This window comes from Oratosquilla oratoria, chromosome 12 (genome assembly GCF_046742065.1).
Source record: "Oratosquilla oratoria isolate Oo_2021 chromosome 12, ASM4674206v1, whole genome shotgun sequence".
NCBI lineage: Eukaryota > Metazoa > Arthropoda > Malacostraca > Stomatopoda > Squillidae > Oratosquilla > Oratosquilla oratoria.
The window spans coordinates 4088434-4103433 of record NC_134788.1 but is presented as its reverse complement, the minus strand read 5'-3'; the positions used below and the strand labels follow the sequence as shown (position 1 = coordinate 4103433).

The 15000-nt window shown below is 45.5% G+C and overlaps 1 protein-coding gene across 1 annotated transcript in view; it reads left to right on the top strand.

Annotated features, from left to right (window-relative positions):
• The window catches only part of LOC143030916 (polycystin-1-like protein 2), a 292044-nt gene that overhangs the window by 11577 nt on the left and 265467 nt on the right, over positions 1-15000 (top strand). Inside the window, exon 3 of the mRNA XM_076194168.1 lies at positions 12320-12393. Within this exon, the coding sequence (XP_076050283.1) occupies positions 12320-12393 (74 nt within the window). The remainder of the gene's footprint in view (positions 1-12319; positions 12394-15000) is intronic.

Genomic DNA, 15000 nt, shown 5'->3' with positions numbered 1-15000 from the left:
ATGACCCCTCCCACTCCGCCTCCTCATGCAGAAAAAGAGAAGACGGGGGAAAATCCCTTCGGGCTGTGTCTAAATATCATTCACACATACTCCCTCACACCCATCCCCCACGCACACCCTTCTATGCATTACAGCATCATCCATACACAACCATCCTCCACTCACTCCTATCTTCTGTCTTTTCGCTTCCTTTCTCGAGACATTCCCCTTTTACCCCACCCATCCATCTCATCCTTGCTCACCCCTTATGTTCACCTCTTCCACCTTTGACTTTCACACCTCTTTTACTAATTTTTTCCATGTCTCCAAACTATCCCAATATATGAATATATATATATATATACATATATATATATATATATATATATATATATACATATATACATACATATATATACTTATGTATATATATATTTATATATATACATGTATATATACATATATATACATATATATATATGTATATATATGTATATATATATGTATATATATACATATATATATATGTGTATGTGTGTGTGTGTGTGTGTGTGTGTGTGTGTGTGTGTGTGTGTGTGTGTGTGTGTGTGTGTGTGTGTGTGTGTGTGTGTGTGTATGTGTGTGTGTGTGTGTGTATTTACCTAGTTGTATTTAACGGGAAGGGGAGCTATGCTCGTGATGTCCCGTCTTCATATTTCGTTTTATCTAGCCTGTGTATCGTTTTTGCACACACCACATTTCATGTAACTTGTTCCAAACGTCTATTACCCTGTTGGGAAAGCTGTTCTTTTTCAGGTCTCTTCTATAATTGTCTTTCTTGATTTTCTTTCCATGTCCTCTTGTATCTCTATCATCCCATTTTATTAGATCCTCTCCATCAATAATTTCCATACCTTTCATGATTCTATAGATAGTTATCAAGTCTCCTCTCTCTTCTTTGCTCCAATGTCTGTAGTTCAAGTTTTGCCAGCCTCTCCTCATATGATAGTTCCGAGAGCGTTGGTGCCAATTTCGTAATTGCTCTTTGTATTCTTTCAAGTTTTGTTATACATTTTTTTTGTACTTGGTGACCACGTCGTCGCTGCATACTTCAATTTTGGTCTTATCAAAGTGACTAGTATTTTCTTCACCATTTCTTCGTCCAGGTATGTAAATGCCACTTTGATCTTATTAAATAATAAGTTTCTCCAATTTTTTTTTTTATATGTTTCTTGGGGGACATATTTTCATAATAATGACTCCTTGGTCCTTCCCTTTCTCTACTTTTTTAATTTCTTCCTCTCCCAATGTATATGATCCCACTATTCTTTTTTTGCTTCTTCCAAATTCCATTATACTACACTTTTTAATGTTGAATTCCATCTCCCACTTCCTACTCCATTCCCATACTTTATTGAGATCAATCTGCAGCGACTCCCAATCTTCTTCGGTGCTCACTTTTTTCAACATTTTTGTATCATCTGCGAAGAAGCTCATATAACTTTCAATTCCTTCATCCATATCATTAATATATATATATAGCAAACATTATTGGGGCCAGAACTGTTCCTTGTGGAACTCCACTCATCACCTCATCCCAATTGGAATGTTTCTCTCTGATCACCACTCATTTTTCTTTCATGCAAGAAGTCTTCCATCCACTTAAGTAGTTTGCCCTATATTCCTCCTGTAGTTTCTAATTTCTTTAGCAATTTCTTATGTGGCACCTTATCAAAAGCTTTTTTCAGGTCTAGAAATGCACAATCAACTCATCAATCTCTTTTTTGTATTATATCTATTAGCCTTGAATAGGAACACATCAAGTTTGTGACACATGATCTTCCTTGTCTAAATCCAAACTGCCTCGGATTTGGTCATTTTTTTCCAAACGCTTTACCCATCTAATTTTGATCATTCTTTCACAAATTTTAGCTACCGTACTTGTAAGAGAGACCGGTCTATAGTTTGTAGGACCTCCTTTGTTTTCCCTTTATATATTGATACTATATTTACTCTTTTCCAACCTTCTGGAACTTTTCCTTCTTTCAATGAACTGCTTATTAGACTATGTATTTTGTCTGTTGGTTCGTTCCTGCATTCTCTCAAAATTCAGCTTACCATTTCATCTGGACCATGGGATTTTCTAACATCAAGATTATTCAAGTGATTCATTATTTCATTCTTTGTTACTTCTATTTCATAGGGGGGACTTCCCCCCCACTCGACATATCTAAGTTGTATGTTCTCTCTCGTAAACACTGATTTTAAATGCTTGTTCATAATTTCTGTCATTTCTATTTCCTCTGTGTATTATATTCCTCCTTGTCGTAGTTTCACTAATTCTTGTTTGTTTTTCAGTTTGTGGTTTACAAATCTATAAAATAGTTTTGGTTGATCTTTACTTTTTCTATGCCATCATTTTCGTATTTTCTCTTTTCTTCTCTGCGCACTTGTACATATTCATTTCTATAACCAGTATATATATTTCCATTTTTTGAGTTTTTTGTCTTTCCTCCATTCTATCCTTTCCTACATATTTTGTTGTACCAACATTCTATGTGTCCTTTTTTTTCTGGAACATACTTTTCCACTCCTTCCTTATAAATTTTTGTCAAGATTTTCCATTTCTCTTCTACTGTTGTTTCCTCTTTGTATGCCCTTTCCCAGTCTACTTTTTGAAGAAAAAAAAAATCTCATTTAATCAAAATTTGTTTTTCCATACATCATTCTTCCCTTTCTATATTGTTTTTTTTTTTATATTTCTCTTTATTTAGTTCCAATTCAACTAATATGTGGTCGCTTTTACTTATTGGTGTCTTATATTCAATTTTGTCCACTATTTCAGATTTTGATGTGGTTATTAGGGTCTCGATGGCTCTTCCTCATTTCTATACCTAGTATTCTCTTGTATCCATTGTGTCATTGTATGTTCTATAATCATATCAAGTAGAACATTTCGCCATAGGTCATCTCCACCCTTCACTGTCATCTCTTCCCAGTAGATTTCTTTACAACGAAAGTCACCCATTATAACTATTCTTCCTCCATCTTCCATTATCTTATTTAGTGTTATCCTTGTATCTTCTAACATATTCTTGTGTTCTCTCTCTTCCCACGAAGCCGTTTATAGGAGGCATATAATTTACCACAAACTTCCTGCTCTTCTTGTCCCTGTCCTCTATTTCCATCATAATCATCTCCACTCTATTCTTTCCATATGTAACATTCCTCACATTTATATCCTTCTTAGTCAGGAACATCTTGTTTTGCCTCTCTGTTTCTAATCCAATGATTATATACACCATGTCCTACACTGTTGGGTGGTAATGGACCTTTCAATTTTGTCTCTACAATTCCCATTATATCCGGTTCTCTTTCCTTCAGGTAATCATTCAGTTCATCCAAGCCTGTTATTAATCCATCTATATTTGTAAAGGACACTAATTTTCTGTTACCGCCATCCTGTTTTCTGTTTCCCTTATGTTTTTCTCTGCTATGAACCATTTCCTCACTTTCATAATCACTACTCTCCAATAGAATTTCCCTTTGTCTGACTTTTTATTAGCTTCGATTAATTTTTGTTTTCTCCTCCTCTCTTACCTCTTTATTCATCTCTCTTTTTATCCATACCTGTTTGTACTGATCACTTTCTGCTGGTTTCCCTGCTTTTGATAAGACAGTCTCTGCCGTCGTTTGTTATCTGAATTTAACCTTAACTGGTCTGGTCTTGTCTATACTGTATTTCCCTAGTCTATATATTTCCTCATTTTCTTTCCCTATTTCTTGTTCACTTTCTCGAGATATTTAATACCTTGTTTACCTTTTCTTTCTCATCTTTTAATCTTGTAGTTCTATTTGGATTATGCTTCTCTTCCATTCCTGATATAATTATACATTTCTTTTTATCCGCTAAGCCTCTTACTATATTCTCCTTCTCTCTCATCACTTTAATAACTGTGTTCTTAGTGTGTTCCTTTATCTGTTGTTTCACTATATCTTTCAATTTAATTTTATTATCCTCCTGAACTTTTCTTCAACCCTTTACTTCCTTTGCTATGGACTCCTTATTCTCTTTATTATTCCTCTTTAACTCTTCATTGCCATCCTCTTCTTCTTTTAACTGTCTTTTTAATTCTTCTATTTCTTTATTTAGGTTTTGGTTCTCCTTCTTTAGTTCTTCCATTTTATCAACTCTCTGTGTAATTAGCGTGAGTTGGCTGAACCTAACCTCCCATGATTCGTTCATTTTTGTTAGTTTTTCCTCTAGACTTGCTAATTGGGGGAATTTGTCGTCTCCTCCCTCATTGAATCCATATAAATACTTATCTCCACATTCTATTGAGTTGCTCTTATCTATATTTCTACTTTTGATCCCTATGCTGACTTCTTCGACTTCGCTTGTGTCGTCTGCGCACCTTTTGTTTACCCCCCTTCTAACTTCCGGGGCTTGTTCCTCCCCTTCCTCATTTTCTTCCATTTTTTTCAATAATGTCTCCCCTTCTCCTTTTTCTTCACCTGCCCACTACACCACGAGCTTTCCCTTTCCCTACTAATTCAACGCAGGTACTCCCTCGTGGCTGAAATCCACGAAAATTGCGTGTTTTTTTCCGGAGTTCCAATATTCGCCGTCTATCCGACGTGTGTGTGTGTGTGTGTGTGTGTGTGTGTGTGTGTGTGTGTGTGTGTGTGTGTGTGTGTGTGTGTGTGTGTGTGTGTGTGTGTGTGTGTGTGTGTGTGTGTGTGTGTGTGTGTGTGTGTGTGTGTGTATTCTTCACTAAAAGTAAACATGACCACGTACAGTGAAGTCAGAAACCACCTTTCGAAGGTACATAAGTCCATAGTAAGACATGTATATATATATATATATATATATATATATATATATATATATATATATATATGTGTGTGTGTGTGTGTGTGTGTGTGTGTGTATGTGTGTGTATGTGTGTGTATGTGTGTATGTGTGTGTGTGTGTGTAACTAGTTGCCGTTACTGGGCTAGTGACGGCCGGGAAGATTGACAGTCGGTTTTAGCTTCTGGGTTTATTGACGTCACTATGTACATACACTAACACACCCGGCCCAGACTAGGCCTAAAAGGAGACTGACCGCGACCTGACCCCGGCAACCCTTTAAGTACTCTCCTTGAGTACCGAAAAGTAGCCTACCTCTGGCTGGAGCAGGGTTGCCGGGCATAGGCCTGCAGTGTGTTTCTACGAGGATACAAATACATACAATATAGGAGAACTAAAGACTTATTCTACACATACTTAATATGAGGCCGAAGGCCAACTATTTCTACACCGTCTATCACTTCACGGTTGCTCCCACTGCTGGGGTTGCGATGTCATAAGCCGACATAGCATATGTGGGGGCTTGTTCGCCACATTTACCCCCCTTCCCCTGCGAAGCGTGGAATCGTGATGTCCAAGCAGGGAGGCGGGGCGTGGGTGACGTCAAAGGAGGGAGGAAGCTGTGGAGGCGGCGACATCGGCGGCGACGACTGCGGCAGCGGGAGCATAGGCCGTCTGCGATGTCAGTGGAAGCGCGGACTTCCGCAGGGGCGCAGACGGTGGCGGTGACGGCGGTAGCGTTGTGACGTCGACCTGGGAGGCAGTCGTGACGTCGAGCGAAGAAGCGCAGAGTTGCTCGTGGGCGGCGGCGACGGTGGGCGGTATCCATCGTGGAGGCGTCCATGAGTGACGTCAGTGGCCGCGGGATTCGTGATGTCCGACTGGGTGCGCGCTCGGAAACACGAGACACGGGGGCGCCGCGCCTATGGGCAGGAAAAGGGTGCCGGTGACCCCGTACCAAGTACCGGCCCCCGCCGGTGTCACACTATTGATCTGGTCCTGGTACCTTTGGGGTCTACGCACCACCCGGCCCGACCGCAATATCGTGCCCTCCGGGTTGAATTCTCCGTCTCCTGGGGTTATGTGGAGGTGGCCCTGGTGGGGACTGAGCGGCGCGGGGAGTGCGATGGCCTCTGGTGTATTCTGTGTGGGCGTCGGTGGGCGCGGCAAGTCCTGACTGCCATGGAGCGGCTGCGGGTGTGGTGTCGGCTCTGCCTGGGGGAAGTAGGGGGTGGGGGGAGTTGGGTTTCGATGAGGAGGTGTTGACGGACGAGGCTGAGAGGGTGAGGGGGGCGGGAGGGAAGGGTGTACCATTTCATCTTGGGTTGACCTGGGATGAACGAGGACCGCGTGAGGGGGGTGAAGAGGAAGGGGTTGAGGAGGGGGAGGACTATTGGAACGACTTGGGGAAGAGGGTGTGACTGTTTCTTTCTGTTCAGGGAACGGGTGTATGACAATTGTGTGGGGAGTGGGAATTGGAGGAAGGTGATGAGTTGGAGGAGGGGTGGTAGAAGTGCGATGTGGATGGGGAGGGTTGGGGGAAGGTACTCGAGGAGGAGGAGGAGGAGTGGTATTAGAAAGGCGATGTGACTGGGGTGGGTTGGAGGACGGCACGAGAGGAGGAGGGGGATGGTTTGGGGGAGGAGGGGTAGGTACTGTAAGGGTAGACTGGGCGTTTGCATCCACGTGGGCGGGTTTCACCCTATCCCATGATACCGCTGAGCGCCGGCCACCTATCTGTACGGTGACGTGCTTTTGTGCGCGTGCCAGCACCTGGTAAGGGCCTGTGTACCTCGGCGCCAAAGAGCCAGCACGCGCGTCTACACGGAGAAATACCTTGTCTGCCGACATGAGCGTGGGGTGGTGGTATGTGGCGGATGCTACAGGAGGTCTCGGCGGCCGAGGTGTGAAAGACCTCATGGCTTGGCGAAGGGCAGGCATGAATGTCAGTTCTGAGTACGTGTCAAGTGGAGGCGTGTACTGTGCTGGCAGGCGTAGGTCTTCGCCGTAGACCAGTTCCGCTGGCGTGAGCTGGAGGTCCTCCTTCACGGTAGCACGGATGTTCAAGAGAACGATTGGGAGTGCGTCTGCCCACGACGTTGGATGTGGTTGGGCGCGAAGGGCTTCTTTCAGTCTCCTATGGAAACGCTCTACCATTCCGTTGGATTGGGGATGGTATGCGGTGGTACGCTGCCTGTTTGTGCCCAGGAATAATAGAAGATCTGTCCACGCCTTCGATTCCCACTGCGGGCCCTGGTCCGTGATGATTGTGTGAGGGGCTCCCAAACTAGCCACCCAGCCATGCAGGAAATGGAAGGCTGTACACTCCGCAGTACTATCCACCATGGGAATTGCCTGCATCCATCTAGTTGCTCTGTCAACGCAGGTGAGGAGGAAACGGTACCCCCGGGAGGGGGGTAGGGGTCCCACAATGTCGATGTGGACCGTATGAAATCTCTGGGTTGGTGTTGGTATCTGCTGGAGCGGGAGCTTGGTATGCCGATGGATTTTCGCTGTCTGGCACGGAATGCACGTGCGCACCCATGCATTTAGGTCCCGCTTCATCCCTGGCCACACGGCCCGTTTCTGAATTAGGCGTTGTGTCGCGAGGATCCCGGGGTGGGCCATATCGTGGAAATGACGGAACACAGATTGGCGGAATGCTTTCGGGATGTAAGGGCGCGCGTGCCCCGTGGAGATGTCACACCACAATGGGGCCGCCAGTCCCTCAGCCTGCTGCAGTACTAGCCGGAGCGACGTGGTTCCTTCTTTTAGCTCCCGTAACTCCTCATCTTCCGCTTGTGCTTGCGCGATTGCAGCATAGTCCAGCGTTGCGGAACGCGTAATTGCGTTAGTACTACGAGACAATGCGTCCGCCGCGGTGTTATGAGATCCCCGTATATGCCCGATTTCCGTTGTGAATTCAGATATGTATGCGAGGTGGCGTATGGCTCTCGGGGTTAGCTTGTGTCCTGGGCTTGCCATAACATACGTAAGGGGCTTGTGATCTGTAAGCACCCTACACGGCCTCGCCTCTAGGAAATGGCTGAAGTGGCGCACTGCTTCATATATGGCTAGAAGTTCTCGATCAAAAGCGCTGTAGTGGCGTTGGGCGTCATTCAATCGCTTGCTGAAGAATGCCATCGGGGAGAGGACGCCCTGCACCTCCTGCTGGAGGACGGCGCCCACTGCCTCTGCCGACGCGTCTGTCGTGAGGACCGCCGTCGCTCCCGGCACAGGATATGCGAGGAGGGACAGCTGCGCAAGGCGGTGTTTAATATCCTGGAATGCCTGCTCTGCACTCGCGGACCATTGTAGCGGCTTCGGCGAGTGTTTCTTTGTTCCCTTAAGAAGATCGTACAGGGGCACGAGGAGGCCCGCAGCCCCCGGGATGAACCGGTGGTAATAATTTACCAGACCGAGGAACTGTCTCAACTTACGGATGGTGGTCGGCTGTGGGAAGTCGTCGATCGCCTTCACCTTTTGCGGAAGGGGCGAAATACCCGACGCCGAAACTCTATGGCCGAGGAAGTCGACCGACTCGGTCCCGAACACGCATTTTGCAAGGTGAATCCGCAAGCCGTGATCATGGAGTCGCTGGAAAAGAAGGCGGAGATGTTGGTAATGCTCATGATGGGATGCTGAAGCGACGAGGATGTCGTCGATGTATACCACGACGAAATCCAGCCCCTGCACCACCTGGTCCATGAAACGCTGGAAGGTTTGGGCAGTGCTCCGGAGTCCGAAGTTCATGACCGGAAATTCAAAGAGGCCAAATGGGGTGGTGACAGCCATCCTGGGGATGTCCTCCTCTGCCACGGGAATTTGATGGAACGCGCGCATCAAGTCGATTTTCGAGAAAACAGTCTTCCCGTGCAGCCTATCGTGGAAGTCCATCACATGAGGGATCGGGTAACGGTCCGGTTGCGTCATCGCGTTAAGAGCTCTGTAATCCCCACATGCACGCCACTCACCATCCTTGGCTTTCGGCACTAAGTGCAGGGGCGATGCCCAACTGCTGGCCGACGGGCGCGCAATACCATCCTGCAGCAAAAGTTCGAACTCTTGCTTTGCTGCTTGCAAGCGTTCCGGCGGGAGACGTCGGGGACGGGCGAAGCACGGCCGTCCTTGCGTGATAATGGTATGCTCAACGGTGTGACTCAGTTTTCGTGGATGGGGTATACTGGACGTGATGGAGGGGAATTCTCGGACGATGTCGTTGTACGGTGAAGGCCCCTGAACGTGCGTAAGCACCGGCGCTGGGGACGTCCAGAGGAAAGTGCGGATAGAGGCGTTGGAAGGCCTGTGTATCAACCGTTGGCGCCGTGCATCCACCAAAATGTCATGTTCCCGCAAGAAGTCCAGTCCCAAGATGGGTTGTCCTACGTCCGCCACCACGAAAGTCCACGGGAATGATAGCTCGGGGGCAAAGGAGACGCGCCAGTGCCTGGTGCCGTATGTGGCAATTGGAGTGCCGTTGGCAGCTAAGAGGTCGTACGCCGTATGTGCATGCGTCCTGTCCTTAGCGGCGGGGGGGACAACGCTAATGACGGCACCCGTGTCGACGAGGAAGTGACATCCAGTCACCGTATCCGTGACGCGCAATAGGGCGCGACTGTGTGCCCGGGACGGGGGCGGGGAGGACAGGCCGTCGGCATATCCTGCGTGGAAGCGGGAGGGACTATCGCCTCCCGCTTGCTGCGTTTCCCGACCCCCGTGACCAAGGCTGATGCTCAAACCAAGTGCATGGAGGGCTGCAGTTTCTAGCCCTGGGGCCAAACGTAGTGTGGTAGAAACAATACGCGCGTCGACTTGGAGGAGGTGGGTCGCGCACGCCCCCTGCACCGACTAGTTGTTCCAGCATGCCTTCGACACGCGCTAAGCGCACATCCAAGGTGTCCGCTGGTGCAGGCCGCGCCGTACTGGCGCGCGCGATAGCGTCAGTAGAAGCACAGGCAGTATCACTACACACACGAATCGGCGCACTGTTGTCGACGTTATACACACGAGCACTCTGGTTAGAAATGTTACTGTTCACTGATCCAGGGGGCACTAATCCTGCTGCCATATCCTGCGGAGCGAGCGCGTGGAACAACCTGTCGGCCTTTTTTTTATATTCATTGATATCAGTAATGTCTAACAACGTAAGGGGCGCCCGTACGTGCGGCGGGAGTGATTGTTTATGCCGAAACATCACTAATGCATCGGACATCGGTGATCCGGCGGCCCGATTGAGGTCCTTCAGGCGTTCAAGGAAGACGGAGGGCCTGCCACCGTCGTAGGTGATGGTATGGAGTTCCTCCATGGCAAGCTCCGTCGTTCTCCCGCACGCCTGTTTGAGGGCAACCTTGAGGGCGTCGTACTGGGCAGTCGCTGGGGGATCTGTGAGGAGTGTAGAGATGCGCGCTGCAATCTGTGCAGGGAGGGCCGCAACTGTCAGTCTGAATTTGTAGTGGTCGGTGACTGTGTCATCGTCCGTGGGCCAACAAGCGTCGATGTGCGCGAGCCAGAGGTCGATGTCGTAGTTGAATGGTGGAAGTTGCACCGCCATTGGGGGGTGGGTGGTGTCGAAAACGCCAGAAAAACAAAAACCAACCGGGCTGGGTGTCGCGTCAAAACTCCGGGTTCACCAATGTAACTAATTGCCGTTACTGGGCTAGTGACGGCCGGGAAGATTGACAGTCGGTTTTAGCTTCTGGGTTTATTGACGTCACTATGTACATACACTAACACACCCGGCCCAGACTAGGCCTAAAAGGAGACTGACCGCGACCTGACCCCGGCAACCCTTTAAGTACTCTCCTTGAGTACCGAAAAGTAGCCTACCTCTGGCTGGAGCAGGGTTGCCGGGCATAGGCCTGCAGTGTGTTTCTACGAGGATACAAATACATACAATATAGGAGAACTAAAGACTTATTCTACACATACTTAATATGAGGCCGAAGGCCAACTATTTCTACACCGTCTATCACTTCACGGTTGCTCCCACTGCTGGGGTTGCGATGTCATAAGCCGACATAGCATATGTGGGGGCTTGTTCGCCACATGTGTATTCACCTCGGATCTGCTGCAGCCTCTGTTCGAGACAGCCAGACACCACCCTACGGCAGTGAGCTCAGAGCTCATTATTTGCCGATCTCTGGGTAGGTCTGAGACCACTCACACACCACACACCGGTGTGTGTGTGTGTGTGTGTGTGTGTGTGTGTGTGTGTGTGTGTGTGTGTGTGTGTGTGTGTGTGTGTGTGTGTGTGTATGTGTGTGTGTGTGTGTGTGTGTGTGTGTGTGTGTGTGTGTGTGTGTGTGTGTGTGTGTGTGTGTGTGTGTGTGTGTGTGTGTGTGTATGTGTGTGTGTGTGTGTGTGTGTGTGTGTGTGTGTGTGTGTGTGTGTGTGTGTGTGTGTGTGTGTGTGTGTGTGTGTGTGTGTGTGTGTGTGTGTGTGTGTATTCACCTCGGATCTGCTGCAGTCTCTGTCGAGACAGCGTGTGTGTGTGTGTGTGTGTGTGTGTGTGTGTGTGTGTGTGTGTGTGTGTGTATGTGTGTGCGTGTGTACACATTTAAAACCCACTATCTGCTCCGATATTGGGTTTAAAGTGTTTATTTACAAATGTGTCATAACATCATAGTTTCCCACATATATATATATATATATATATATATATATATATATATATATATATGTGTGTGTGTGTGTGTGTGTGTGTGTGTGTGTGTGTGTGTGTGTGTGTGTGTGTGTGTGTGTGTGTGTGTGTGTGTGTGTGTGTGTGTATGTGTGTGTGTGTATGTGTGTGTGTGTGTGTGTGTGTGTGTGTGTGTGTGTGTGTGTGTGTGTGTGTGTGTGTGTGTGTGTGTGTGTGTGTGTGTGTGTGTGTGTGTGTGTGTGTTTATTTACCTAGCTTTACCTAGTTATATTATACGGGAAGGGAAGCTATGCTCGTGGTGACCCTTTTTTGTATCTTGTAAGATCAAGTTTGTTCTTAGATTGTTGTATTGTGTTTGCACACACTATTTCTTCATCCAGTTTGTTCCAAACATTTATCACTCTATGTGGAAAGCTGTTCTTTTTCAGATCTCTTCTGTAGTTATACTTTTTGAGTTTAATTGCATGTCCTCTTGTTTTTCCTCTGTCCTGTTTTAATTGTACTGTATTTCATCAAATCCTTTATGCAGGCTAGTCTTTCGGAAGACTAGCGTGCATAAAGGATTTGATGAAATACAGTACATACTACGTTCCACCCGAGTACCCTCGGCAGAATGATTAGTCTGTGAACTAATTCGTTCTGTTTTGAAGGGTCGCGGTGGCACAGGCGGTACGATCCTCGCCTTATATGAAGCAATCCGCTCTGGCGGGGGTTCGAATCCCAGCAGATGAGTTTATTTCAATTGTCAAAATGACACAAACATATAATATAATATAATGTAATATAATATATATATATATATATATATATATATATTTACATATGTTTATAGTTACATACATACATATTTACATACCTTTTTTTTCTAGGAATCTTCATGGGCCCTGAAGGATTCAAGACAGTTGATATGGTGATCAGGGAATCGTCACTCAAGTTTCTTGATGTAAGTAACCGCAAAGCAATTATGAACATGAAAAATAAAAGACTAATACGCAGGAGAGAAATACATGCTTAATCATAGGAAGAATAATTTAAATTTAGAAACATCAAGAAGCAGAAGCAGAGGGAAATTGATAAGTGATTGGAGGAAGAGATGGTTAACATATCAAAATATGTTTTGTTAGTAATGTAGAAGACAAAAACAAATATGTTATAGTTTTTGGTTGGAAAGAATCTCACATCCCTTCTTAGAAGGAATGTAGAGGCCATGAGATACAAAATGCCATACAGGTTACTTCCTTGAATTCTTAGAATGAAGCTGAATACAAAGTAATGTAGTCACAAATGTCTTTTATTCTTAAAAACTATTATTGAGCAAGGTGACAGTGTAGTCCTTGTAGGAAATTTCAATTGGAAAAGCTTATATGGAAATAGGATTAATGTGGTAATAAAGATTTCTGAGGTAACATATTCTTGAATATTGAAATGGAAAACATTGAGCCAACAAACTAAAAAGAAAAATAGGTTTTGGTCTCACCATTTATCAAAGAATCAGTCATTGTCTTTGAAATAGCTTTGAAAGTTTTAAAACGTAGTGTCAGGTTTGTAGAATACTGCTGAGGACAAACTTATCTTTCGTGTGACCGATTGAAGATCAAATCAAATGCTTTTCTACACTATCTGAACTATAACGTTGAAAGAGACACTATCTGCTGCGACTAAGGAGTCTGTTCTTGGTAACTTTACTAGTATAATCTCACAAGGGAAACTCAATAATCTCCTTTTTATGAGAAAAAGCAGCAACGACTGCAACAGCAGCACTGTAGGAGAGGGGCGAAACGCAGAGTATGGGATCCAATATATTCGACGTTTCGCCCAGCAGGGCTTCATCTGAAGAAGAAGCCCTGCAGGGCGAAACGTAAAATAAATTGGATCCCATACTCTGCGTTTGGCCCCTCTCCTACAGTGCTGCTGTTGCAGTCGTTGCTGCTTTTTCTCATAAAAAGGAGATTATTGAGTTTCCCTTGTGAGATTATACTAGTAAAGTTACCAAGAACAGACTCCTTAGTCGCAGCAGGGCTTCTTCTGAAGAAGCCCTGTTGGGCGAAACGTCAAATATATTGGATCCCATACTCTGCGTTTGGCCTCTCTCCTACAGTGCTGCTGTTGCAGTCGTTGCTGCTTTTTCTCATAAAAAGGAGATTATTGAGTTTCCCTTGTGAGATTATACTAGTAAAGTTACCAAGAACAGACTCCTTAGTCGCAGCAGGGCTTCTTCTGAAGAAGCCCTGCTGGGCGAAACGTCAAATATATTGGATCCCATACTCTGCGTTTGGCCTCTCTCCTACAGTGCTGCTGTTGCAGTCGTTGCTGCTTTTTCTCATAAAAAGGAGATTATTGAATTTCCCTTGTGAGATTATACTAGTAAAGTTACCAAGAACAGACTCCTTAGTCGCAGCAGGGCTTCTTCAGAAGAAGCCCTGCTGGGCGAAACGTCAAATATATTGGATCCCATACTCTGCGTTTGGCCTCTCTCCTACAATCTTCTTTTATACATATTGATTCCCGCCGGATAAATGCTTTGTCCCTTTACGGTTTGTTCGTGTGTCATGTTTATCATTAGACTTCTTATCCAGGGCCAGACCAGTCGTTTCGTCGACAAATAACATTTAAAGGTTTGCCTTGTCGCTAGAATTAAATGTGCAATCATTTTTTCATATCTGTACATAGTATAGATAGATAGGTACATATGCGGAAAACCACAAAGGAAATTATCAAACTGTGAACCGAGCACTTTCGTCTATTCATACATCTTCAGGATACATTTACAAAAGAAATAATGGTATATATACAAGGGTAGAGAGGTGAGAAGGAACTTGGGAAAGGGAGATTTCCCCTCAAACCTTCCCTAGTTCCTTCTCACCTCCCTGGTTTTGTGTGTATATGTATATATATATATATATATATATATATATATATATATATATATAAATATGTGTGTGTGTGTGTGTGTGTGTGTGTGTGTGTGTGTGTGTGTGTGTGTGTGTGTGTGTGTGTGTGTGTGTGTGTGTGTGTGTGTGTGTGTGTGTGTGTGTGTGTGTGTGTACATATATATATCAACCAATCAATCAATCAAATCGGCCATCCTGAGTCCACTGCTGAACAAAGGCCTCATTCATAGCATTCCACGAATCACACGACCGCGCCATCCTCTGCCACGTCACTCCTGCAAACTTTCTTGATCTCGTCTCTCCACCTTCTGTCTGGTCTCCCTCTTCCACGCTTCCTATCTCGCGGCGTCCACTCAGTTACACACTTGCTCCATCGCTCATCAGTCGTTCGCACCAACTTACCTACCCAATTTCACTTCCTCTCTTTTACTGCCTCACTAATATCTTCCACTCTAGTCTGCTCTTTCACCCAACTTGCCCTCCTTCGGTCTCTCAGTGTTATTCCCATCATTGATCTCTCCATTCTCCTCTGTGCAGTCCTTAGCTTTGTTTTCATCGCCATCGTCAGCTTCCAAGTCTCACACCCGTAGATTGTATATGTATATATATATATATATATATATATATATATATATATATATATATATATATATATATAT